Raw genomic sequence first — 25620 nt, forward strand, 5'->3', positions numbered from 1 at the left:
GCCTGGGTTCGACAGGCAGGTCCACGCGCATTGGGCGGGACTAGGCCATATGGGCTGTTCCAGTAGCACCGGTCTGGGGAATTAAGCACAAAATTGTTGGAAAGCTTTGCTAGTATATCCAGACCCATTATCTGTTTCTATAACTTTTGGCACTCCCATGTAAGCAAAACATCTTAAACAGTGACTTATAACATCCATTCGCCATAAATGATTGGGGAGCAGGCCTTGAGGATGAACCCTTAAATTAGCCATAGCCATATTATGGACATATTTTTTATTGTTTGATGATTTGACCAGCAGTCTCTCTGGTTAAGCCAAATTTCTTTCTTAGACTTTTGTTTTTATGATGAAGAAAGTTAGAAGCCTGTCGAGCTTTTTCTATTTAAGGCAAATCAACCAATTTTGTTAATTAGATAATTCATTCCATTTGGCTAGTAATCAGGGAAAGGCCTATTTAATAGGTTCCCATTGTGACCCATAAACATGATAATTCTTAGGTGAATAACATTTTGAATTTATTTAAATAATATTCTGACTTGACTATTACTAGACCCTGTGTATGGGACTGCTTCTGTTACCTTATAAGCCTTAAATATATAGCGACTGTCACTATACAAAGTAAATGAATTATTTATCAGGATCTGTAAGACTATTGCAACAGCTTGTAGTTTGATTATTTGAGCCGAAGCCAGAGCTGAATGTTTTATTTTTTTTATTAATGACCTATGTAAGTAACTCTCCCAATAGAACTATTGGTAAAAATTAACATAGCATATTTTTATAGGACTGCTTTTACAATTTTGGAAATACAAAAGGATGCATAGTGCAAATTTTAACAGTCCATGAGCTAGAAATTATCAATTCTTCCTGAAAATTGAGCAAAGGCAATCGCCTATGACTCATTGTTCTGAAACCACCAATTAAACTGTTGCTTAGAGTAGGAGACAGGTATCATACTTGGTTTTCTCCTAAATTACTTTCTAAAATCTATATGGCATTTCTGTATCATGTAGGCTAATGCTTTAAAATAAGGGCTTAAAATATTTAGGCTGGTAAAACGGGTAGGCATAACCATAGTAATGGTTCCTTCTGCCATAAACCAGAAGTCGGACTATGCTTTGTAGGGAGTACATAAGTTTCCCATGGTTTTGTATAGTCAATATATCTGATGATGCTGAATCGTCTCCTCAAATTATAGAACTTGTCTACCTTCTTAGTTAGCTGTTTGGATATATCTGGATCATTATCTCCTTATAGAATCTTACTTAAAGGATTTAAATCATCATTAGATGTCCCAAAAAAGGTACTTAACCAATGAATATTTTATAACAATTTCTAAAAAATTTATTTAAAGATTTTTAAACTATCTTTTCCAATTGTTATCTATTAAGCCTTAATTTCTTTAGAATATAACATATATCTTTAACAATTCTCTAGATTTATTTAGAGTTTTTGAGAAGCCTTTTTTAATCTAACCTTTGAGGCTGACAAGCTGATAAGATCTCATTTGCATCTTGGCTGACCTGGCTTAAATTTGCATATGAAAAGACACATTCAAGCTGTGAATCTAACAGGTTGGCTCTTTCCTGAGGCTTTTTATAAACCCCTTTTAAAAAATCATGTATCAACTTTAATTTTCTAGATTTCCTTTTCTAACCATAAAATTTTAGTAAGACCTATATCCTCTCATCTGCCAAATTTTACAGAATCATCCATAGAATCCTCATGTCTCTAAGCTAACGCTATAGGTTTTTGCTAACTTTTTAATTGACTGTCTCCTAGGGCTGAAACCAAAATTTTTCCTGCTAAGACATTGACTGACTGATTGGATGCTCCTTTTGGCAATGTTAAAATGATTTTGATATTTTTTAAACAATATCTGAGGCAATGTAAATATCTCTCTAATCATATCCAAGGCAATTTAGGCATTTTTATTCATCCGCATTCATAAATTCACAATCACATCACGCATCCAGGTGTGGCCATACCGTTCATTCATAACTTGCATACGTCTCACATTTCTCCTTTTGCCTAGGTTATGATCAATTTGTTGAAAAGAAAAATCCCTAATTGAAATTTCTAATGTAAGACCCTTGGAAAGCTGAGGCTTCCAGAATCTTAGCCCAGGACCTCGGCCACCCCAAACACAGAATGGAGGCGAAAGCTTGATGCAAATTGCATGAGGCTTTATTGTAGTTTAACGAGCTAACCCCATGTTAGCTCGGGTCTTTGACCCACCCACCATGGTGGATGGCTAGGAAAGACAGTTTGAAGCCGCTGTGCACAGATCTTTATAGGGCAGCGTAAGGGGAGTGTCTAGGGGTACGCACAGGCTCACGATTGGTGTGCCTCCAGGCTTGGAGGGCTTGCCCTGTGTTGATTGGTCAACTGGTTGTTATGGCCTATAGGCCCTCCCAGGGTGGTTGCTATTCTCTCTACGTCATTGCTGTGCGCTTGTCCGTAAAGCACACCCAGGGTCATAAAGCATAGCTCCACCAGCTAACTTCTGATTGGTTCCTTGCCACGAGACAGGCATCTGACTTTCTAGTGACTAACTTCTGATGGATTCCTTGTCACGAGACAGGCATCTGACCTCTAAGTGACCAAGGCAGGTTTATGGCAAGCACGTGTTCGGCTGTTATGGCTGCCGAAAGGGAAGCTGGTCCCTTCACTAACATAGCAGCTATAGCCAATCATTGAAATATGTGCATCCAAAATTTGAACAATTCTAAGCTTAAATATGTTGCCTTTTCTTTTTCTATAAGTCTCAAAAACAGTTTCTGTCTGGCTGTATCAATAGCATTTATATACATTAATTAGCCATCAACCATGACGGCACCTCCCAAGGCTGTAAGTTACCCCAAGGAGGCAGGCTGTCCACCGCCCCAGCAGCCATTTTGTCTAGCCTGCTGCAGACGCCAGCATGAGGTGGTACCAAGCCGCTGGATGAGGGCTGGCAGACCACAGCCGCTGCCATGGCTGACTTTGGCCTTAGCTCGTCTATGCCCTCTGGGCCGCTGAAAAATCTGCGGCTGTATTTTGGGCACAAGCCTGATCCCTTATTCTTTCTTTTGTTGCGACTCTGTCTGACCTGGAGCTCTTTCTGAAAATGCCCAAAGCAACCTCTAGTAGGCTCTGTGTATTTCTTCCTCCCTGTGCCTTGCTTTCTGTGTAGGAATAACTTATTTTTAACTGAATTTCCTGTAAGGCAGCCATCATCGATATTCCCTGAGTGTAAGCTAGGTCCATATCTGAACAATTCTTAACGAACTCACATCAGTCCTCCTCCTGTGAGGCCTTAGCGTGGTCTGACATGCATTACCAACATTATCATAGGCTAGCTATTTTATAATCAAAGTTCCCAACATCTGTGTCTCTAACATTTTTGTAAAATTCCATATAGGCCTAGAAATCAATTCTCAATTAACTCCCTAGGTCCCTGCCTGGTCTCTATAACAAATATCCTCCTCCTGACTGGCAGGCCTTGGTCATCTGCTTTTAATTTCCTAGGGGTGAGGCTTTTATAGCAATATTCCCTATCAGCCTCTGTTGGTCCATACTGGACACAAGCCATTAATAGTTCCTAGAGCTGTTTGAATGATATAGGCACATGTATCCTGCTATGTTCCCCTGAGCCATTTTGTCTGATCCAGGAAACCTGTAAATTTCTTATCTCCTGTAAGCAATTTTGCTAAAATTTTTAAGTCTCTTAGCTCTTGTTGAATTTTACCATTGAGTATTTGCCTTTCTGTATTTCCAGCTTAAAATGAAGGAAGGAGGTGAAGGCTCCCTCCATCTAGGTACTTATTAATTGTTTTTCCCTGCTGATCCCAATCATTTGTCCTCTATATTCTTTACTATCCAGCTGCCCCTAAGTAGGCGCGGAGGTTTCTGTTCTCCATTACATTCCTAGAATCTCCCGAGGGCCTTCGTGTATGTGAGGCCGCACCTTTGTCTTCCCAAGCCACTGTACAACTCAAAATTCTGCATCATGGCAGTGGCTTTTGTAAGCGGAAAGGATCCTTTTAAAACTTTTAAACTCTGAAATCTCCTGTACTTGAGCAGTCTAAGCTTTTACTATCTGTTTTTAGTTTGGGGTTTGAACTAAAGACAGGGTAATTTTTAAGGTTTTTAGGAGAATGAGGCTCAAGGCCTGTAACTAAAAGTCTGTGAGGGAACTGCCTCAGGTCCCTTTTCTATGAGCAATCTGTTAAGGTCCTTCTCCGACCTTTTTCCAAGTTAGGGGATGAGTGTCTGGGCTTTCTAAAATGACCCATGGACATTTTTTTTTTTTTTTGACAAAGAGGCAAAAAACTGAATCAAGTCCTTACATTTTACTCAAACTCCTCTTTCCCAAAAGGAAGTGTTTGACTTCCTTAGACAATTTGGCCCATATTATCGAATGGAATAGGGGTACTTACCAGGGAATCAGTCACTCATGAGCTGTGAGAACTTTTCCCAGACCAGCGTCCGTCGCAATCCGGCGAGCAGACTTCCTTGTCGGCGGTGTGCACTACGGAGGTTTCCTTGGGGGGGGGGGTCTCCATTCGGCGAAGAATCCATACCTCGAGCCACACGTTTGGGCGCCACCTGCCCCGGCCCTCGGGGCTCTGGTAATTCGTAAGTCCAAGGTGGATCACGCCTGCAAATAATGGGCGATAAAGAAAGAGCGGGACCAAGTAGATTCCATTGTCAAGGCCCGTTTATTGATTAATCCAAGGGGTTTTTGTAGAGAAAGGAGGAAGCAGAGAAAAAGGAGGTAGGGGGAGGGATGAGTTAATTGTTCTCAGGTAGGTATCCGGAATCTCCTGTGTTAAGGAAGTGGGGGAAGGGATAGGTGTTAGTTGCTTCTCAGGCCAGGTACCCAGAATCTCCTATGTTTATCTCAAGCACTAACTAAGGAAATGGAGGAAGGTGTTAGTTGCTTCTCAGGCCAGGTCCCGGAACCTGAGGGGTGGGATGCTAGGCTAGCTAGGCATGGGGGGTCGCCAAGGCTGGCTTCTGACATCTCCCCCTACTAAGTATGGGCGCCAACTGCCCCAGCCCACGGGGCTCAGGTAATTCGTGAGTCTGAGGTGGATCACGCCTGCAAATAATGGGAGAGAAAGAAAGAGCAGGACCAAACAGATTCCATTGTCAAGGCCCATTTTATTGAAACCAAGGAGCTTTTTAAAGAGAAAGGAGGAGCAGAGAAAAAGGAGGTGGGGGGGAGGGATGAGTTAATTGTTCTCAGGCAGGTATCCTGAATCTCCTGTGTTTATCTCAAGCACTAACTAAGGAAATGGGAGAGGGGATAGGTGTTAGTTGCTTCTCAGGCCAGGTCCCGGAACCTGAGGGGTGGGATGCTAGGCTAGCTAGGCATGGGGGGTCGCCAAGGCTGGCTTCTGACACTTAGCTTAGGCTTTTTCCCAACTAGCTCTTATAAATTAACCTGTCTATTAATTTATGTTCTGCCACATGGCTCTGCTTCCTCTCCTCTGTAGTTTATGTCTGACTTCTTCAGTGTCTTGTTGGCATCTCTTGTGCACCTAGATTTATGCCCAGCTCCTCTTTCTCTGCCCAGAAATCTTACCTATACTTTCCTGCCTAGCTATTGGCCAACCAGCTCTTTATTAAACCAATCACAGTGACACATCTTCACAGTGTAAAAACATAATCCAAATATAGCCTCTTTTTATTATTATTGGTGTGTGTGTGTGTGTATGCACAAGTGTATATAAATATAACCTGCTGAGTTCATTTGTGTTGTTTGTATGTATATGGTTTCTGGGTCAACCACTCTGCATTGGACATCCCTGGAAGATGCTAATTCTCATCCTTAATGTCATTAATTCTTTGTAGTTCTTTGTCTAGGGGGTGGGACCTCAAAAAAATCCTCCCCTTCTATGTAGACATGTAACAGCATTTTTAAAATTTACTGTAACTTGATAGAAACCTTAGGGGGTTTATTTTTCTATTGCTTCTGAGAAGGGGATTTATTTTTTGGACCTTCCCTGACCCCCCCAAAAAAACCCTTAACTTTAGGTTCCCATGTAATTGCATGAATTAGAGTTTTGATGATTAAAAGCAATTCTTGGCTTAATAGGAATATTTTCGTTCTTTGACCACTTTAAATGTTGACTATTAAGCAGATTTTTTTTGCCATTAAGGGATACACCAGATTTTAAAATGCAGAATGAAAAGTAATTTTGTGTATTTTTAAGCTCATTTATAATGAAAATATGAAGTATATTTATATGCTGCCTTAGTCTATTCTGTGTTACTATAACAAAATAGCCAATTCGAGGTACATTACAAGGAAGGAAAGGTTTGATTAGCTCACAGTTTTAGAAGCCCAAGACCATGGGAACAGCATCTGTTTGACTCCAATGGGGTTTCCTGGCTCTATAATAACAAAGCAGACAACATAACTGTGGGAGCATAAGAAAGAGATGTTATATAATGAGATAGAAAGCAAGACACTAGGGGGAGCCAGACTTAGTATTTTTATAACAATCCTCTCTCAGGCTATACATGCTTTTTAACAATATTGGTCTACAAGTATTTTACATAAACATGCTGACCACAGCTGTGGCAATCTCAGTGATGACTCCAACTCATTCTCGCCTCTGTCTATACTCTTGATGATCATTCCATCCCCCAACCCATTCTAGATTGTCCATGTGACTCAGCAAATGTGAGCCCACTCTGAGAATTCCTGTACCTGAGGATTATACTCTGAAGCAGCTGGGGCAGCCTCCTAGAAAACAAGAGGGCTCAAGAAGAGAGAGAGGCCTTTCTGTTTTCACATCCTGGTCTAATGGCCTGGTCATCTGGTCTAATGGCCAGATGAACTCAGCATGACACTAAGCCTAGGCAAGATTTAGTAATTGTCACCCTACCCAGCCATACACTTAAAAAATAATAATAAAACATTTAAGTCATAAAATGTTGATATAAATTTTAAGTAACAAAGGCTAATTGACCCAATACGTATATGAATGAGGCGTAACTAGTAAAACCTATTACTATGGAGCTGGGAAAGTGTATGGCTAAAGGCTTGCTGCATGTGAAGACCTGAAAAAGACCTCCCATGAAAAGCCAGGTGTGACTTTCTGCACTTGTAATCCAAGTGCAGGGGAGATAGAGATGGACAGATCTCTGGGGCTTGGTGGCTTGGCCAAATTGTTGAGTCCGGGTCTCACTGAGACTCAACTGGCTGAGACTCCCCACTGGTTGCTGGGGACTAAACAGTCATCTTTCTCCATGTGTGTGGCCATTGGCGGCCCATACTCCAGTGGATGGCCCCGCACCCATGCACATATGGGCAACACTAATAGTACTCAGTGAGTTATACAAATAAAAAGAAGATGACATGGAATTGGGAGGGGATATCCTGGAGGGTTCAAGGAGGAGTTAGAGGGAGGAGTGGGAAATGGATATGACCAAATACATTGTATACTGGCATGAAATTCTCAAACAATAGAACAATCATAAGAAAAACATTATTAGAAAGCAAATTTGAGGAAAAAAAAGTTGGTTGTCCTGAAGAATGACAGCAAGGTTGGCCTCAAGCCTCTATGTGTACACATACATACATACAAACATGCATGTACATGTGTGTGAGCACACACCCCTCCCCCACCATTATCAATTATGTAGTGTCTGTTGCCACGGTCCTTTAGACGAGGTCAGTCTGAAGGGACCAGATCCTCACCTAGCCCCCTGCTTTAGCAGCCACAATAGGCTGCAGAGAAGACCTTGTAAGAGGTAGGCCTCTGACTCAGCAACATGTCCTGAGTTTCCAATCTGCCCCACTTACTAGGAAGCCAGATACCCTCCATGTGGCAAGGAACCAATCAGAAGTTAGCTGGCAGGCTCTGGATGTGCTTTGGGTAATAGTGGCATACAGAGCCCTGGGAGGGCCTACAGGTCATAGCAACCAGATGACTAATCAGCACAGGACAGGTCGTCCAAGCCCGGAAATGCACCAGTCCTGAGACTATTGAGAACCCCTGTCACTCCACTTGCTCTACTCCAATAAATTCCCTTCCTCGAGGTCTCTGGGGGTCCTTCTTGCTCCACCCGCCATTTTGAATGGATGGAAGACCCGAGTTAATACAGTTAACTTGTTAATTTATTAAAGACCCTTTACTTTTGCATTGGATGGGGACTCTTGGTGATTTGGGGGTTCAGAATTTGGGCACAAGTCACTGTGTGTTATTTCCTACCCATGACCTCACTATGACTTTCACCTGCTTATGGTGTAGCCATTTCTCTCCAGAAATTTCTTTCCCTCTTACCATGAAGGACTCTTGCCTCCACCATGTGGGTTTTGTTGTCCTAGAGAACAAGTCAATTTTCACATGCTCTGTGACTAATGAGTAGCACTGTCAGGACTTCTGCATCCAAGGTCATTATGTCTCCCAAAAGTTTTCCAGATGACTAACCCTCTACATCCAGACAGCATCCTCCCCATGGACCCAATCAGTAGGTATTCCCTGGGCCAAAAGGGCGGCAGCATCTGCCAATTAATTAAACCTGCTCTACTGAACAAGCCCAGCAACTGTATGAGTAGAATTGTCCATGAATTGCATTCTAAGAAAATGGTGTACTCAAGAGATTTACATCCAGGTCCAAAGCAGAAATCACACATTTCTCAGATCTGATAAAGGAACAGGGCACAGTATGACCATCCATCTAGGTTTCCTAAAGAGAGAAGTCTAGTTTGTAAAGTTTCCTTTTTCTTTACTTTCTGTTTGTTTGTTTTGTTTTAAGACAGGGCTGGCCTTGAAGCCAAGCATAGCTTTGAATTCCTAATCTTCCTGACTCCTCTCCACAAGTGCTGGGATTATAGTCATGCTCTACCTATTGCCTGGACTCAAACCCACAGATTCATGTATCCTAAACAAGCACTCTACTGACTGAGCAACACCCTCAGCCCTCATTCTTTTTAGATTTTTTTTTTTCATTCTGTTGGTTGAACATTGTATCCACTTAACAGTGTCATTTGATTATCCCAATTTTATGTCCAGATTTTCCAATTAGACAAACGTATTAGGACTTGGAAATTTTTATTCATATTTTGAATGATCGAGAAAAATATTTCTACATAGTTTTAGTATTCTGCATAAAGGTGGCCAGATCCCCCATGGAAGGCTTCACCCTCCCTGGGGTGCAGAAAGGTAAAGGATAGGGAGTTGGTGGGGGGCAGGGGAGGATGGGAGGGAGAGGGCTTTAGCTTGCTTCTAATTAAAATAAATAAAAAAGGTGGCCAGAACCAAATTCTAAGATTTATGTAAGCCCTTCTGCAAAACTAGCTCAATTTTGTTTATTTACTTATTTAACTAGCTCAATTTTAAAAGTAGATACATTTTCAATATTCAGTTCTGACCGGTGGTATGGAAACCCTGGGCTGTACACAGACGGAGGGCAGGTGAATGACCAGTTATTGATAATGTCCCTGTGTACATTGATTTGTGACTGAACACACTGGTTTTGAAACTCAATAGTATATTGACTCTTGTTTTCTTTCCCAGAGCTCCGGGACACCAGGTAGACACCGAGGCTACCTGTCACTCCAAGTCACTAGCCCCAGAGTCAATACCACCCTGTGCTCTTCAGAAATACGAGACCCATTTTTAACCTACAGTTTGTTCATTGTAAATTTTAAAATAATAGATGAGTGTAAAAGGTTGAACTCCAGTGGACTTGTCTAGTTTTTGTTATGCTATAAAAGTATTTCCTGTGACTGCTCTGTCCTTTGTGCTCTATATGGGCCATCCCACTTGTCCTTATAACTATCTTACTGAGCCTGAGCTGTGCCATCAGACAATGGTTTATGGGAACACCGCCACTGGCCCAGAGGCAAAACACTGGTTGCAGAGTGCAGCTTGTGCTCAGAGCTGTCCCAGGTCCAGTCTGCTGCTGTTTGAATTACTGCATCCCTATGCAAGCCGCTTTCCTTTCCCCCCTGTACCTCGGATCTAAAAAAAAGAAAAGAAAGAAACTTAGCGGATGGATGCGTTTTTTTAAAGCTTTTTGAGAGCCACCATTTGCTTATTTGAACATTACCAGGCTGGGGTACAGGGAAGTGGCAGAATGTTCCCCTGGAATGCACTACAAGTCTCTGGGTTTGATTCTCTGGCACTAAAGAGAGGCATGGGGTGGGAAGAGGGGAGAGAAAACGATCAAAGGAGACAGGGAAGGGAATGGCGGGAGGGCAGGGAGGGGTAAAAGACAGGCAAGAAGACAGGAGCATTCTTACGTTCCTATTAGGGCATTTGGGGTTGTCCTAATCTTTCCGAGCCTAACAGGGTCAGGGACCCAAGTATACTGGGCCAGTAGGAGATACTGTGTGTTGCTGTTGATTCAAGTGAACCGAAAAACTGATAAAAGGCTTCCCTGATGGCATCAAGCTTCACAAACAACTGACAAGTTTTGCGAGTTTAACAGGTTCCCATCGGAATGGCTGCCACAAGGTGGAGGAGGCAGCAGGTGCTGAACTGACTGGAGAATGACCCTTACAAAGGCTCCCATTTGCAAACGTCTCCATTTCATACCGTTCATTTCACGCAACTCTCACACCTTGCCTAATGTCAGCAGCAGCGTGCTGCTGCTCGGCCTGTGTGGTGCCGATGCCCGGAGGAAGTCCACACATTCTCTGGTGATGTGTGTCCCTTGTCTCTGTAAAATTACCCCATTTCTGTTTAGGTGAGGCGTCACTGAGGACAACAGAAAATCGGGACAGAACTTTCCAAGACAGCTGCACACTGTCTTCTACTCCGGAACTGGGCCAGTGAGTCAACACGCCCCACCCCCTGAGGTACAAGGGGGAATTACTGCCTAGGAAAAGGGGCCCTGGTGGCCTTTCATACTTTTCATTCAAGGCTGGAGGATTTATCAGTCAGAACTGTTGATTAATTTTTATACTATCCAAAATAATGAAACCTTGGGGGACGGGTTAATAATTTCTGCAAAGTGCTTATCTCTCTTATTCTTAAGGCTAAAATTTTCTCATAAATCCAGTTTAAGTCTCCTAGTAAAACTTATAGTAAGCCACACCTGATTGTTGTCAGTGATTTTAGGCTCAGAGTATTTCCACACATACCCAGTATTCACATAGCATGACACTGCAAACATACCATTAGGTCAGAGAATTGTCTTATGTGCCCAGCAACCAAGAAAGGGTATGCTCCAGGAAGAAAGGAAAACAAACAGACAAACAACAAAAAAAGTGTTTCTCAATACTTCTCCCCAGATTTGATATGATACTAAAAATAACCTACAGGAAAAGATACACTGAGGTTCAAAATAATGCCCAATATGAATTTGAGTATTATGACTGATTCACATGCTGAATTTTTCTGTTGCTGTGTGTTCCTATAGCATTTCCATGCCATGTAAACAAAAGAAGAATGTTTAGAAATAAAGGAAATGGAATGTGTGTCCGTCATCTACTGCATGTGTTTCTATGGCTGTCCTGATGTCACATCAAAACAGAACTTTGCCCTTTTCACATGAGATTAGGTGTAGTTGTGGCCATAAGGATTGTATGCACGCAAAATGTCTGCGATAAGGGTGCAAGAGTGGCAGGGTACGGCGGCTGGCTCACACCTTTTTAAGGCAGACTTTGGGACAGACACCTTTTTTAAGGCAGAATCTCTTTGGGACAAGGCCAGCCTGATTTACATTGGAGTTCCAGGTCACAATATAGAGAGACCTTGTCCAAGAAAAAAAAAAAAGTGAAAAGGCTTTTTTCTTCAATGGAAAAAAAATAGAGCAACTTAATTTTAAAATCATCTTTTTGTTTTGAGAAAGGAACTCATCAAAGCTCAAAGGAAACAGGTCAACTAACTGTAAATCCCATCCCTGCAGGGTAACCTAAACTGATGTTTTGGTATGTTCACTTTTAATATTTTTCTGTTTCATAATCTGGTGAATTCTCTCCTACCAAATATTCCTTTATTCACTGTTTATTTCTTTGGAACAAATGCTAACTTAGAAGTAAAAAAACAGCCGGGCGTTGGTGGCACACGCCTTTAATCCCAGCACTCAGGAGGCAGAGGCAGCCAGATCTCTGTGAGTTCGAGGCCAGCCTGGTCTCCAGGGCAAGTGCCAGGATAGACTCCAAAGCTACACAGAGAAACCCTGTCTCAAAAACAAAACAAAACAAAAAAATAAGTAAAAGAACAGCAACACAATAACACTCCAAAACACACACCTCACATCATCTCTGGAGTAAAATGCACCATTTTCTCATCATCCAGCAGGACTAAGGGATTTGTTGTTTTGTTTTGCTTTTTTGTTTTTGTCACCATGGCTGGCCTATACCTTTCCAGTAGGAATGTTTTATTCTGATTCTAACCCAAATTGAATGCTATTTTTCCCTTTCACCATTCACTATTCTAATCTGTTTTTGCATTTATGGGAAAAGAGGTCATGTGACTTGCCACCCTTGAGCTTGCTCTTAGTTGCTCCCCTCCGTGACTACACACATTCTCTGTCCATTTTCACTGAGCTTTCTCATGGTTTCCTAGAGAGGTACAAAATGCTAGCCTCTTTTCTAATGCATAAGCCAATTTTTCTTCTAATTTTATTTGAAATTTCCTCTGATTGTTTGACATCAAAATGATTTGAACTTTGACACGCTAAGCTTTATTGCCCATAATTGTAACCTTTCCATAGCCTGTGCATATATCTTCACCTTTACTTCCCTCAGACTCTTTGAATGCATTTGCTTTATTACAATGTTATTATATAATGGGGTTAGGCAGTTTCTTGTCCCAACAGATTATCTGAGGTAACTAACTTAAAAGGTGAAAAGGTTTAAGGATGGAGAGTTGGCTTGGTGGGCAAGAGCCCAATCATGGGCCTGAGTTGGGATTACAGTTCCCAGGTAAAACTGTGTGACCACCTGTGTCTCCATAGCATTGTGGAGAGCAGAAACGGGATCACTGGGACTTTAGAGACACCAGCCTAAGAAATCCTGTTTCAAAGGAATTGGGTGGAGGGTGGTAGAACAGAACACCATCTTCTGATCTTTGCAGGTACACACATACACACACACACACACACACACACACACACACACACACAGAGTCACAGACAGTAACACACACAAAGAGTCACACAATGTAACACACACATACAGTCACACACAGTCACACACAGTCACACAGACATACAGAGTCACACAGTCATACAAAGTCACACATACACGCACCAGAGTCACACAGTCTCACACACAGAGCAACACACACACAGTCACACATAGTCACACAGACATACAGAGGCATACACAGTCACACAGTCTGTCTCACACATACACACATTCACTCATAGTCACATACACATAGTCACACATACACCAAGTCAAACACACATACAGCCACACACTCATATACACACACACATACATACACACGCCAAAGTCTCACAGACACATAGTCACATACAGACAGTCACACACAAAAGGAGGCATATTGTGGCCACATATTAGCCCCTTTTCTAATGTATAAGCCAATTTTTCTTCTAATTTTATTTGAAATTTCCTCTGATTGTTTGACATCAAAATGATTTGAACTTTGACACGCTAAGCTTTATTGCCCATAATTGTAACCTTTCCATAGCCTATTTGTTTGGGGGCTTTTGATCTATGCTCAATCACTCCTTTGGCTTCGACCTATGGTAAGAATACATTTTGGTGTGACCATGAAGTGGAAGAAAACTCACCTTGTGGCTAGGAAGTAAAACAAGAAAAACAAAGGTTTGGCAAACAAACAGAGTGATGTGTTACTGAGCTATTTGGTGGCTACTTTTAAGTCAAGGTTTTGTTTATAGTCTATAATATTAGGTACATGTGGCAGCTAAAAAAATAACCAGCAGACTCCTGGTCCTCTGTACTCTGTTGGGATGTCAACAGTCTATGGCAGTGTTGTTCATTCAGTTCAGGCAACTTCAGTGTGATTCAACAGTAGAGGGAAAGCTATAGTTCAACTCTTACCAGTTTAACTTGTATTCTCAACCTGACTGAATTGAATTTACCATAGAAAGACAAGCAGTCATGTTTACAGCCTTAATCACTGGACTGTAAAATAGGCCAGAGATAGGGAACCTGGTGACATCTGATGGCAGCAAAATGATGTGGTTGGTGACTTCTCTTGACCCACCACAGGTGGAGGTGTGACTTTCCACGATGGAACCAGTGCAGAAGGTCATGATTGTGCTAGGTGGGCTCTGGGGATCCAGCCTGCTGGGGCTAAAGGGAAGCCTAGTAAGAGTTCATAGAAATGGTCACTGGATGTTCAGAATCCATCCTGAGCCCTGGGGCCGTCAACAGACACGTACAGGACAGGACCGCAGGGACCTGTTGGAGAAGGAGAATCTAAGGGCCAGCTGGCACAGGTAGTACTCTCATTAGTAATTACTCCTGCCTCTCTGACTCAGGCTTGGGTTGTCAGACTCAGCTCTGAGCCTGTGGAACGAAGAGGCCAGCTCTGCAGTGTCCTGCTATGTTCAGTGCAATCCCCTCTTTTTCTTTTTGCAGTGGAAGCAAACTCCCCAGGCTTCCATTTCTTGGTCATTCATAGCTTTTTGCACCCTGATAATAGGTTTCTCAGACAACGTGGTAAGCCAGATCAAGCCGAATTAAAAAAGACCAGCTTTATTGGGCCAAGCACTCCTGGGGAACCTTTCCAATCCACCAGAGATGGGGGAGGAGGTGGGAGGAGAAATCACATTGCTGGTCTAGAGGAGGGGGCTAGCAGCCTTGTGGAAAGAGTCTGGACTCTTGGCAGTTTTTCTGAGATGGTGGGGTTTGGAGAGAGATGGGTGGGGGCCAAGCTGGAGGTTCCAGCCCAACAGTCATGAGTTTCTGGACCTAACCTGCCCTTCCTTATTTACTATGCTGGAGGGAAACAACCTCTTAAATAAACAGACTTGTTTGTGGCTATGTGTGTAACCATCTATTTTCACCAGGCAGCCATTCCTAAGAAGATTTTGTGGATACTGTACAGAAGAACACGTAGGAGAAAGGGACAAACTCAATTGGTTGAGTGGGCCGGCATCCAAGAAGGGTCTCAAGGAGACAGCAGAGGATGAGTAGCTCACAGAATCACAAACTAGGTAGAACTGAAGTCCAAAGGGATGCAGAGAGTGTGCTGACAGAAGTGGGGTGACGGAAGGACAAGGTAACTTGACGTAGGCAAAGCGGAAACACTCCAGAGAAAAATGAACATCGGGCAAAGACCTAAACTGTGCGCCTGCCTCAGCAGAAGCAGACAGGATGCCAGGGAAGAAAAAGGTGTGTGTGGAGCTTCAGAAGTAAAAGGAACACAAGCCTTGGGTTATAGCATGAGGAGGTGGGTGTGGGGGTGGTGAGGACCAGAGGAAGAGGCCAGGATGGAAGACAGTGTGAGGACTGGCTTGTGTAAGGTCTCCTGGAGGATTAATGCAGCCCCGGATTCCACTGAAATCCCACCAGCAAGGTTCTCAGGGAAGAGAGCTAACTATGTATGGCTGATCAGGACAGCATGGAGACTGCTGGTCAGCTTAGAGAGCCCATTGAAAGGAAGCAGGGAGGAGAGAGAAGTGGAAAGCACTAGAAGGAAGACTTTGGAAGTAGGGTAGACAGGGCTTCTTCCTCCCCTTGGTAAATGTACCTGTGGCTTGTTTGTGTCACATAGATGAGATGTTGGAAGATGATTCAAGCCATAAAATGTTCACATTGTGCCCACCATGCTCTTCTCACACACAATAATTCTGATCCTAAGGTACAGGCAAATTATACATACAATACGTTCAAAAGCAGAAACTATCCTCCCCAGCCGGAGAACTTTCTGGGGCCTTGTAAACTAGTGGGGGTTCACTGTTTCCTTAGAGAGTCTGGGTCTGGAATGTGGCTCAGGAACCTGTTTGCCCAGGCACCCTAGGTGGTCCCTGTGATTAAACTGGAAAGCTGATGAGCTGCAGGTGACAAGCTGAAATTCTACATACATCGCATCAAGTGTCTCCATATAAAGAATACTAAACTTTACAAACCATTGTGTAGTGACAGAAAGCAGGTAGGTGACTCCTTGGGATTGCCTGGCAGGGAGAGGGAAGATGGCTCACCAGAGGGAAAACTTCAAGGGTCACAAATGTGCCTACATCTTGGTTACCTTGGTGTTTGTAGGGTTATATGTGCTTATTAACAGGTTGTGCCATATAGGCAGAGTATACACACCAGCTGTACCTCAAGTATGTGCATTTTCTTGCATGTCAGTGCCTCACTGACATGCAAACCTGGAACAGTCATCCACAGAGGCTTAGATCTGATGCTTAGATCCGATTGGCCAGGGGGCATTGGTGGGGGGAGAGCATCTTGATTGTTCTCTGATGTGGGAGAGTCCAGCTCACTATGGGCAGCTCCATCTCTGGGCTGTATGAGAAAGCTAGCTAAGCACAAGCCCATGAGTGAACCAGCAAGCAGCGTCGTCCATGGTTTCTCCGGTACTCCCTTCGCTGTGAGCCAGTTTCTTGTGGAGAGGCGATGCCATGTGGAATAGCATGCAGTCCTGTCTTCGGGTTCCTGCCTTGAGTTCTCTGTTAATGACAAACTGTGACCTGGAAGTAGAAGATGAAATAAACCCTTTCCTCCACTAAGTTGCTTTTAATCATAGTGTTTTACAACAGCAACACCAAAAAAAATAATAAAAATAAAAATAAAAGAAAGTTAAACAGTCATTTATAGCCCATATACATATACTTTATGGTGCGCCATTTACAATACCCATAACGGGATGGTTATGATGTGTGCTACATTTAATAACAAGGGCTGACAGGTGGGATGGGAAGAAGGACGTCAGCAATAAAAGCTATCGGGGGTGGGGTGGGGGAAGAACGATGACCATTCTACATTCTTGAATACGTGTTCCTGCAGCCTGGCATCACCACTAAGTCGTTTACCCACCCACCCCCCATGCAACCCCTTCTCCTTGTGGACACACCTCTTGTTAAAAGCTTCCTCAGCTTCATAATGTCACTGCTCTACTCACCACTGCTCTGGCTTCAGTGCAGCAATGTGTGCCTTCCTTCCGGGGATTTTCATTCTATTATGGAGAAATGCTTGTCCTTATAGCCTCACTACTGTTGGTGTGGACCTGGGCAGTACCCAAGAGGCTCCTGTATTGAAGGTTTGGGTCTGAGGCAGAGGTGCTCAGAGGTGGGGCCGCTGAGAGGGGAATGGTTCTGGTTTGGGGCATTCTAACCTTTTCAATGGCTTATCCCACTGCTGAGTTCACAGTTGAATGAGCATACAGATGTGGGCCTTTGGCGGCAGAAGTAAATCACTGGAGCTGTGTCTTTGAAGGATAGATTTTTGTCTCCAGTGCCCCTCCTTACCACAGTAAGAACATCTTCCCCTTTTACCATTATACACTGCCTTATAAGAGCTGGGGAAACAGGAAGTTATTGTGTTATCGTGTCCTGAAACTTTGAAACTATGAGCTAAACAAGTATTTCCTCTTCAGGTATTTGGTCATAGCAACAGAAAAGCTGACTAACAGCAAGCTAGGCTGGGTAGTTACAATTGTGAGAATTCATCCCAGGACTTGTTCTTTTTCAGGCAAGCATCTGCTGTTTCACCTTTTCAATTTATTATTTTTTCTGTAATAGTACTGATCAAACTCAGGCTTTTGGGCATGCTAGGCCAGCTCTCTACCACTGAACTAGGGATTTGGTCCTACTAATAGCTCCAGCCCTTCTATTCAAGGGAATCCTTTGTCTCAAGAGTTTGGTGATATGTGGGTGTTGAGAAGTGTCTTAGAGTTTCTATTCCTGTGGCAAAACACCATGAGGAAAGGGTTTATTTGGCTTATATATCCCTATTGCTATTCATATTGAAGGAAGTCAGGACAGGATCCCAGAAGCAGGAGCTGATACAGAGGCCATGGAAGTGCTGCTTACTGGCTTGCTTCCCATGGCTTGCTCAGCCCATTTTCTTACAGAATCTAGGACTTCTAATACTTGGTCTTAGAGGATGTCATTGACAAGGTATTTGTTCCAGCTTGAGTAAGCCAAGCCTGTGGTTTCTGGACATTCAAATTTCCTGATACCTAACAGCAATCTGCTCAGATGGACAAGTCCCACTGCAGGACAGATGAGTCAAGCTCTTTCATGCCATACTGACCACGATAGTGAGTCTAGAAGTAAACTACAGATATCCAACAAAAGCATTAACTGTTCCTCTTTATATGTGGGAGCCAACAATGACTCCATTCCATCTTGACTTAAGGTCAGAGAGTTCAAGCTTGTTCTTGCTCCTCAAGGCCAAAAAACAGGGTGTTTGGCCAAAGGCGTGGCTACTAGATAGATATTTTGAGAATTAAGGTGGTGATTATGCTTGTTTGTTCCTTGAACATGGTAAGGAAACCCTTGCCCCCGCTTTTTGCTTTGGGTATAAAACGGCTATGAGAAATAAATTCAGGGCTGCTGCAGTGATCACTGAGAGCCATCCTGATTCTGTCTTCTGTCTTAATTCTTCTGTCTTCTTTCTTAATCCCCACTCCCCTACTCAGGAACTATTCAACAGGTTGGCTGGCTCTAACATTTATACTTTCACAGGGACTCACTATGTATCCATAGTGAGATATGTATGATGTATCTATACGGTGGAGGCTGGCTTCAAATTCACAACTCTCCTTCCTCAGCATCCCAAACCCTAGGATTACATGGATGCACCACTACATTCAGCTTAAACAATTCATTTCCTTCTCCATCCTTTCTGAAAAGACCTGTAAAAACCCTGCTGGAAAACACTAATGTACCCATATTCATACTTCGAAAAAATTTTCAGTTACTTTAATTCGAAAGTACTCTTGAAAATAAAGAAGCAGTATTTTCTAAAGATCTGTTTAAACCAAATATAGAGATCCAGCAAGATGGCCCAGCAGTCAAAGTAGCCTGTTGCACAAGCTCCATGACCAGAGTCCAATCCCAGAACCCACATAAGGGTAGAAAGAGAGAACTGACTCCCCAACATTGTCCTCTGACCTTCACATATCCTTATTCACTGCGCCATGTGTACCCTTATATCACACACACACACACACACACACACACACACACACACACACACACACACAGAGAGAGAGAGAGAGAGAGAGAGAGAGAGAGAGAGAGAATAACTGAAATATATTAAAAAATTAAATAAAGGTCAGAGCAATCAGAGCTCCTACAGCTGAGGTGGAAAAGTAAAAAGATGCTATCATTTCCCATATGATGCTGGGATATATATATATATATATATATATCCACTTGTGAACATAACTCAGAAGAATTAAAAGCTGGATCTCTAAAAGATGTCAAGACACTCATCTTCACAGCACAGTTCACAATAGCTAAAAAGTTGAAATCACCCAACGGCTATTGAGACATGATGGGCTAAACACATGTGGCACAAACACCGTAGCAAACACTTCAGCCTTGAAAAAAGAAGAAGACTATATTTTGCAGGCAGAGTTTTCTCGTTCCTCAGCCACTCTCAAATAATTACTATTAATCAGTCTTAATATTAATTGTAAATGCTTGACTGATAGCTCAGGCTTATTACTAATTAGCTCTTACAACTTAAATTAATTCATTTCTATTTATGTATTGTTATGTGGCCCGTGGCTTTACCTGTCTTCCAGCATGTATCTTGCTCCCCGTATATCTCTTGGTGACTATACTAACTCTGCCCTTCTTCCTCCCAGCATTCTCCGTTTGGTTGTCCCACCTATACTTCCTACCTGGCTAATGGGCAATTGGCTTTTTATTAACAATGATAGCAACAAGTTTTCACACTGTGCTGGATTATTTCACAGAAATACATGTTATTATCAGATCCAAAAGTAGCTACATTTCTTCAAATTCTGGCAGTTAGACAAAAGCCAGCATTCCTCAGGAAATGGTGAAGCTGGTTCCCCTCTATCAAAAGGATTCATTTTCCTTATCACTGGCAGTAGGGTCAAATGGCTATCTGTGATGCCTATTAGCATACCAAAGCACATGCTGGCCTCCAGGCTCTCTCACTATCACAAATATCTTTTGCAAATTTCAGAGTCCATTATAGTATCATTCTAGCTCTGCTCACTCCTCTCCTACCCTAATCTCCAGCCCATGGTTTCGACCCTCTGAAGTTACTCATTCTCTTTATAATCCTGCTATTTCAGCTATGCTCTCTTGTCTTTTGCCTGCTCTCTCTTTTTGTCTTCCACTCCCCACACTCTGTCTGCCTCCCCCCATCCCATGCTAGTCACTTCTACTGGCCGGTGTTCAGCTTACCACGTTCTCTGCCTGCTCTGGGCTCTTCCAGATGCCTCTGGCTATTCTCTCTTTATTATATCTACAAAAAAAAAAAAAAAAAAAAAAAACTCCCCTTTAACCATACCATGAAGTGGCCATGTGTTCAGTTTATACAGTTACAACACACATAAACCTTGAGGACATTCTGCTTAGCGAAATAAGCTAGTCCCAAGTAGAGCTGACTTCCAATTATGTGAGGTATCTAGTTAAATCTGTGGAGGTAAAGTAGAGTAGTGTTTAGTGAGGGCTTCAGGGATGACAGAATGCCCTTGTCACTGTTTAGCAGACAGTTTCAACTCGAAAATGTTCAGAAGTTCTAGAGCAGGGTGGTGGCGATAGTTTCACCATAGGAGTGTACTTCAGGTTGCAAAACTACACAGTTAAAAATGAGTAAGCCAGTAAATTTTATAGCAGGTCCATATGCTGGTTGCTTTCCATCAACTTGACAAACTAGAGTCATCCTAGGAGAGGGAGCCTCATTTGAAAAATTGCATTTATCAGTTTGGCCTGTGGGAAAGTTTGTAGGGTCATTTCATGGTTAATGACTGATGTGGGAGGGCCCAGCCCACTGTGGATGGTGCCATCCTTGGGCAAGTGGTCCTGGGTTGTATAAGAAAGCAAACTAGGGCAGCACCCTTAGCCACAATTTAATTTTTTAAAATGTGGGGATGGTTAAGTGACTAAAAGCTTACACTGCTTTTGCATAGGATTTGGTTTCTAGCACCTACTTCTAGTGGCTCACAACCACCTCAAGCTACAGGTCTGGGGATCCAGTGTCATCAGCTACCCTCTTGTGTACAGATATAAACACATACACATTGTTTGAAAAATATAATCTTTTAAAATTTTAATTAAAAATATGTATTTAAAAAAGCTGAAAGTATTGCTTCCCATCACTTGGATTGTCCACTGGAGGATGTTCAAAATTACTACAACATTAAATTGGCTGATTTTAATAAATAGTTTTAATCATAACAAATTATAAAAATATATTTCCATTGTAAGGAATATAGAGAATACTGAAAATGTTGTACAAGAATAATTTAAAAATAAAAGCATGACTCTTGCCCAAATGTAAAGTAAATATGTGCCAAATGCTTGACAGTATTAAAGAGGGAAACAATTTCATGTAAAAATCAAAGGAGAATGCAAATAACCCATACATAGCAAACAGGAAAGCTAAGATGAATTTGAAAAGCAGTGCCAACCTAGGTAGTATTCAATGAGCAAAACACATTATGTACACGTATGAGATGTCATAATTAAACCCATTATTACATGCAATTATATGCTCATTATACAAACCTTTAAAAAAGGAACCTAAACATGTGGATTGTAAACATTGTATTCTGTCAAATTGGTTTATTTATTAAAGGCTGTACACTGTGACATCAGGAATCACTAGCTAGCTCCTATCTTTGCCAATGCTTTCATTTTTATCAACCAAGAAGAATAAAATGTTTCTTCTAATTATATTTATTTGATCACAAGTTTGTGGGGTTTTATTTTTTGTGAAGAAAATGCTAAGTGGCATTCTTTGGGCAATAATCAATTATATTCCACCCCATTGTATTTATCTGAAAGCTTCATTTCATTTCAGAGTAAATAAAACCATGGGTTTTCTGCAATACATTATAGGCCTGCCAAGTCCTGAACAGAACAATCATGGAAACACCCTCTTACCCACTTGAATTTTTTTTTTTTCAAGACTGAAACTAAAACCCTTTTACAGCTCCTCGGTACAGAAACACTCTCCCTTTGTTATGAGTTGAACTTCATGCGGATCTTGAAGTCTTTATTAAACAAATCTAGCAAAGTTTCCATAGTACAACTGTTTGGGTACACCCTGAGCCTGGAAACTGTGGTGTACTCCTGTCCTGTGCGCACTGGGAGGACCACCCTGCCAAGAGTGGCGGCGAGTGGCAGTGCAAAACTTTCAAGGGACAATGGTCACTATCTGGCAGTGGAGGAAGACTTAAGTCGGCAGGACCCACAGGCAGAGTAGGCGGCTAGGGGTGTGGGGTGTGTGTGTTTATGTGGAAGGAAGGGGGGTAAAGCTTTCTGAACATAGATGGACTGGGAAGCGAAGAAGGTGCAAACCCAGGCAACAGGTGAGACTACACCAGCTGCCTGCCCTCTTCGTCCCGCCCACAAGAGCATGGGCGGTGCCTCGGAGCCAAGGCGGGGCGACCTTTGCTCGATCCTTAAGTCGTTTGGGCAGGCGGGGTGGGGTGTCCGGGTCTTCAGAGTCCGAGGTCACCTCTTGCCAGGTGTCCCTGCCGCTCTTGCCCCTCCCATAGGGTAGGGTTTGGCCGCGGGGGCCGAACCTGGGTGCGCGGTTTCGGTCTGACCCGACTCGAAGCCAGTTTCGATTAGGGACAGCGGTTGGGCGAGAGGGCGGAGCAGTCGGGACGAGAGAGAGGAGGGGACCTGGTGCAAGAGGCTCTGTGGGGACAGTCGCGCACGGGAGACAAAGAACGTCGAGAGAGCGCAGTGAGCATCGCCGCTATCCAGCTCGGCAGCCTCGCAGACGTGGGGACCCCGGGTCCAGGGTGCGCTGCGGAGCGGACACGGGTGCTGGGGACCCGCGAAGCGAAGGATGCGGACGCCGGTGGTGATGATTCTGGGCATGGTGTTCACGCCCTGCGGGCTGCTGCTCAATCTCATCAGTACGTTGACCCCCGGCTGGCGGCTGGTGAAGGGCTTTCTGAACCAGCCACAGGACGTGGTGCTGTACCAGGGTCTGTGGGACATATGTCGCGAACAGAGCAGCCGCGAACGCCAGTGCGGCCAGCCCGACGAGTGGAACTACTTCCAAGCCGAGCCTGTGCAGGCGGCCCGGGGACTCATGATCACGTCGCTGGCTGTCACCGCTCTGGGGCTGCTGCTGGCGACGCTCGGCGTGCGCTGCTGGCAAGATGAGCCCCACTTCGGGCTAGCTGGCCTCTCGGGCATCGTGCTTTTCGTTGCGGGCCTCTTTAGCCTCGTCCCAGTCTCCTGGTACAACCACTTCTTGGGGGACCGCGGCGTCCTACCCGCCCCGGACAGCCCGGTTACTGTGGAAGTCAGCTATAGCCTGGTGCTGGGCTACCTAGCCAGTTGCTTGCTGCTGCTGGGAGGCTTCTCCCTGGCGCTCAGCTTTGCGCCCTGGTGCGAAGAGCGCTGTCGCCGCTGTCGCAAGGCGCCCTCCGCAGGCCCGCGCCGCAGCAGCATCAGCACTGTCTACGTGGATTGGCCGGAGCCCGCGCTCACACCGGCCATCAAGTACTACAGCGAAGGCCAGCATCGCCCTCCTCCCACCGAGCCCCGGGACACCAGCAAGCTCAAGGTCGGATTCCCGATGCCACGGCCGCCACCCAAGTCCTACACAAACCCAGTGGATGTGCTTGATGGAGAAGAGAAGACGGCCACTTCCCAAGGAGGTTCCTCCTCTCGCAGCACTAGGCCCTGCAACAATTCGCTGCCCTGTGACTCAGACCTGTAGACACAGATTAGCCACCCTCTACCTGAACTCCGCCTGGGGTCTGAAGGTGACTTGAACTGTGCCTTGCAACCAGAACCCTGGACACCTTGCTGTTTGGAGGGCAAACCTTCCTTTCCGAGTGGCCAAACTCCTTCCCAGAGACTAGGCTGGGTTCATCTACTTTTAAGGAGTTTCACTTTTCTTGAGAGGGATCAGGTTTTCTTATGCAGTGACAAGAGTGGGTGACGTTTTGCATACTGTTAATGACAGTAGCAACAACAAAATCACAGCCAGCCAACGGGCTTTAAAAAGGTGCAACACCTTGAAAGTATTCTAAGTTACCCATGAGTCTTCATAAATGTCACTATTGAGGTGGTTTGGGTTTTTGGGTTTTTTGTTTGTTTGTTTTGGTTTTTGTTTGTTTGTTTGTTTTCCCTCCCTGCTTCAGTTTCCAGAGAACTCAAATAGCCAAAAATGTAAGTCTGGCTGGCTGTGTTCGAACGGTGTTCTGTAAAGCCAGCAGTTTCAAAGGCCTGTATGAAGTGAAGTAACTTGTTCAACTCATATTTATATTTCTTCGTGCATACATAGTATTTATCTTGTCTAGTCACTTATTCCTATGTAGGAGGTTGAGCTTACTCAAGAGATTGTCTTCCAGAAGCCAGAAGAATGAAAAAAAGTTGACACTACACTGTTCTGTTCTTTCTCTAGACACCTCATCCTGAACAGAGATAGATTTTATACAAAAATGAACTCTTAATTTGAGTTTGGCTCAAGTCCATATGTACGTCTCTTATTTATAAATAAAAAAAAAAACTTCTTAAATGTCAGTTTCAGTATCCCTACAGAAGCTTGTCTCCAGTGTCACTGATGGGAGTTTCAGCATTTGGTACTAGCAGTTTTCTGGAGGCTTAGGCGCCTTGCCTGCAATCAAGCAGTGGCATCTTTGTCCTTCTTCGCCTAAGATTACTAAAAGGAGCCAAGGGGCCCCACTTAAATCCCAGAGTGCTTTGTTTTCAGGCTCAGGTTGTTTTCAGAGCAAGCCAAGTCTATTGTTGATAAAAACTAGAAGCGCCAGTTTCGGGATGAGGGTAGAAGTCCACTCCTCCTCTTGCCCAGGTACTTCACGTCCCAGGTAGGCAGCAGTGTGCAGTAAGGAAGCTCAAATCCCCAGCAGCTCTGGCTTGCTAAGCGATAGAGTTAAAAGTACCTTCGACTGAACTGAATCTGTTAAAGTACAGAAGTGGGAACCAAACATTCAGGAAGCTCTGACCGTGGGAACCAACAATCAAAGGAACTGAAGCTTGCGGAGGACCAAGAAGGCAGGTACAAGCCCTGCCACTTAGTAGTGAAATCACCTTTTGTTCTTGCAGACCCCACGGTTAACATGCAGGCCTATCACTTTAGAGTCATTTCCAAATGCAGATTCCCATGCTGCAGACCTCAGAATTGTTCACAAGTAGATCCCAGAAGACCCCAGCGCAGTGACTCTCAACCTGCTGGTGGCTGGCCCTTTTGGAAATCACCTCTCAGATACTTACAATTCTTGGCAGTATCAAAATTACAGCTATGAGGTAGCCATGATACAATTTTATGGTTAGCGATCACCACAACATGAAGAATCACATTAAAGGGTCACAGCAATAGGGAGACTGAGAACCCTGCTGCATGGTATATGGTCCTGGAGGCACTCCAAGTGGCAAAGCTCCAGCTGGGATGTTGCCTGACTTAATTGCAGCTGGAGGCAGGAGGCCACTCATCAACAGAACTCTGAGCACCTGCTACACAGATGCTTCAGAAAGTGGAAGCTCACTATGTGTGTTAGGTAGGGTCTCTGTTGCTATGGTGAAACA

The 25620-nt window shown here is 43.7% G+C and overlaps 1 protein-coding gene across 1 annotated transcript; it reads left to right on the plus strand.

Annotated features, from left to right (window-relative positions):
• The first annotated feature begins 22903 nt into the window (after positions 1-22903).
• Cldn23 (claudin 23) lies at positions 22904-23788 on the plus strand. Its single transcript, XM_035452137.1, has one exon. The coding sequence runs from the start codon at positions 22904-22906 to the stop codon at positions 23786-23788; it is 885 nt and encodes a 294-aa protein (XP_035308028.1).
• Positions 23789-25620: the final 1832 nt, after the last annotated feature.

This window comes from Cricetulus griseus (assembly GCF_003668045.3).
Source record: "Cricetulus griseus strain 17A/GY chromosome 1 unlocalized genomic scaffold, alternate assembly CriGri-PICRH-1.0 chr1_1, whole genome shotgun sequence".
Taxonomy (NCBI): Eukaryota; Metazoa; Chordata; class Mammalia; order Rodentia; family Cricetidae; genus Cricetulus; species Cricetulus griseus.

Coding starts and splice junctions, on each gene's coding strand:
- Cldn23 (XM_035452137.1), top strand. CDS start 22,904: ATGCGGACGCCGGTGGTGATGATTCTGGGCATGGTGTTCACGCCCTGC.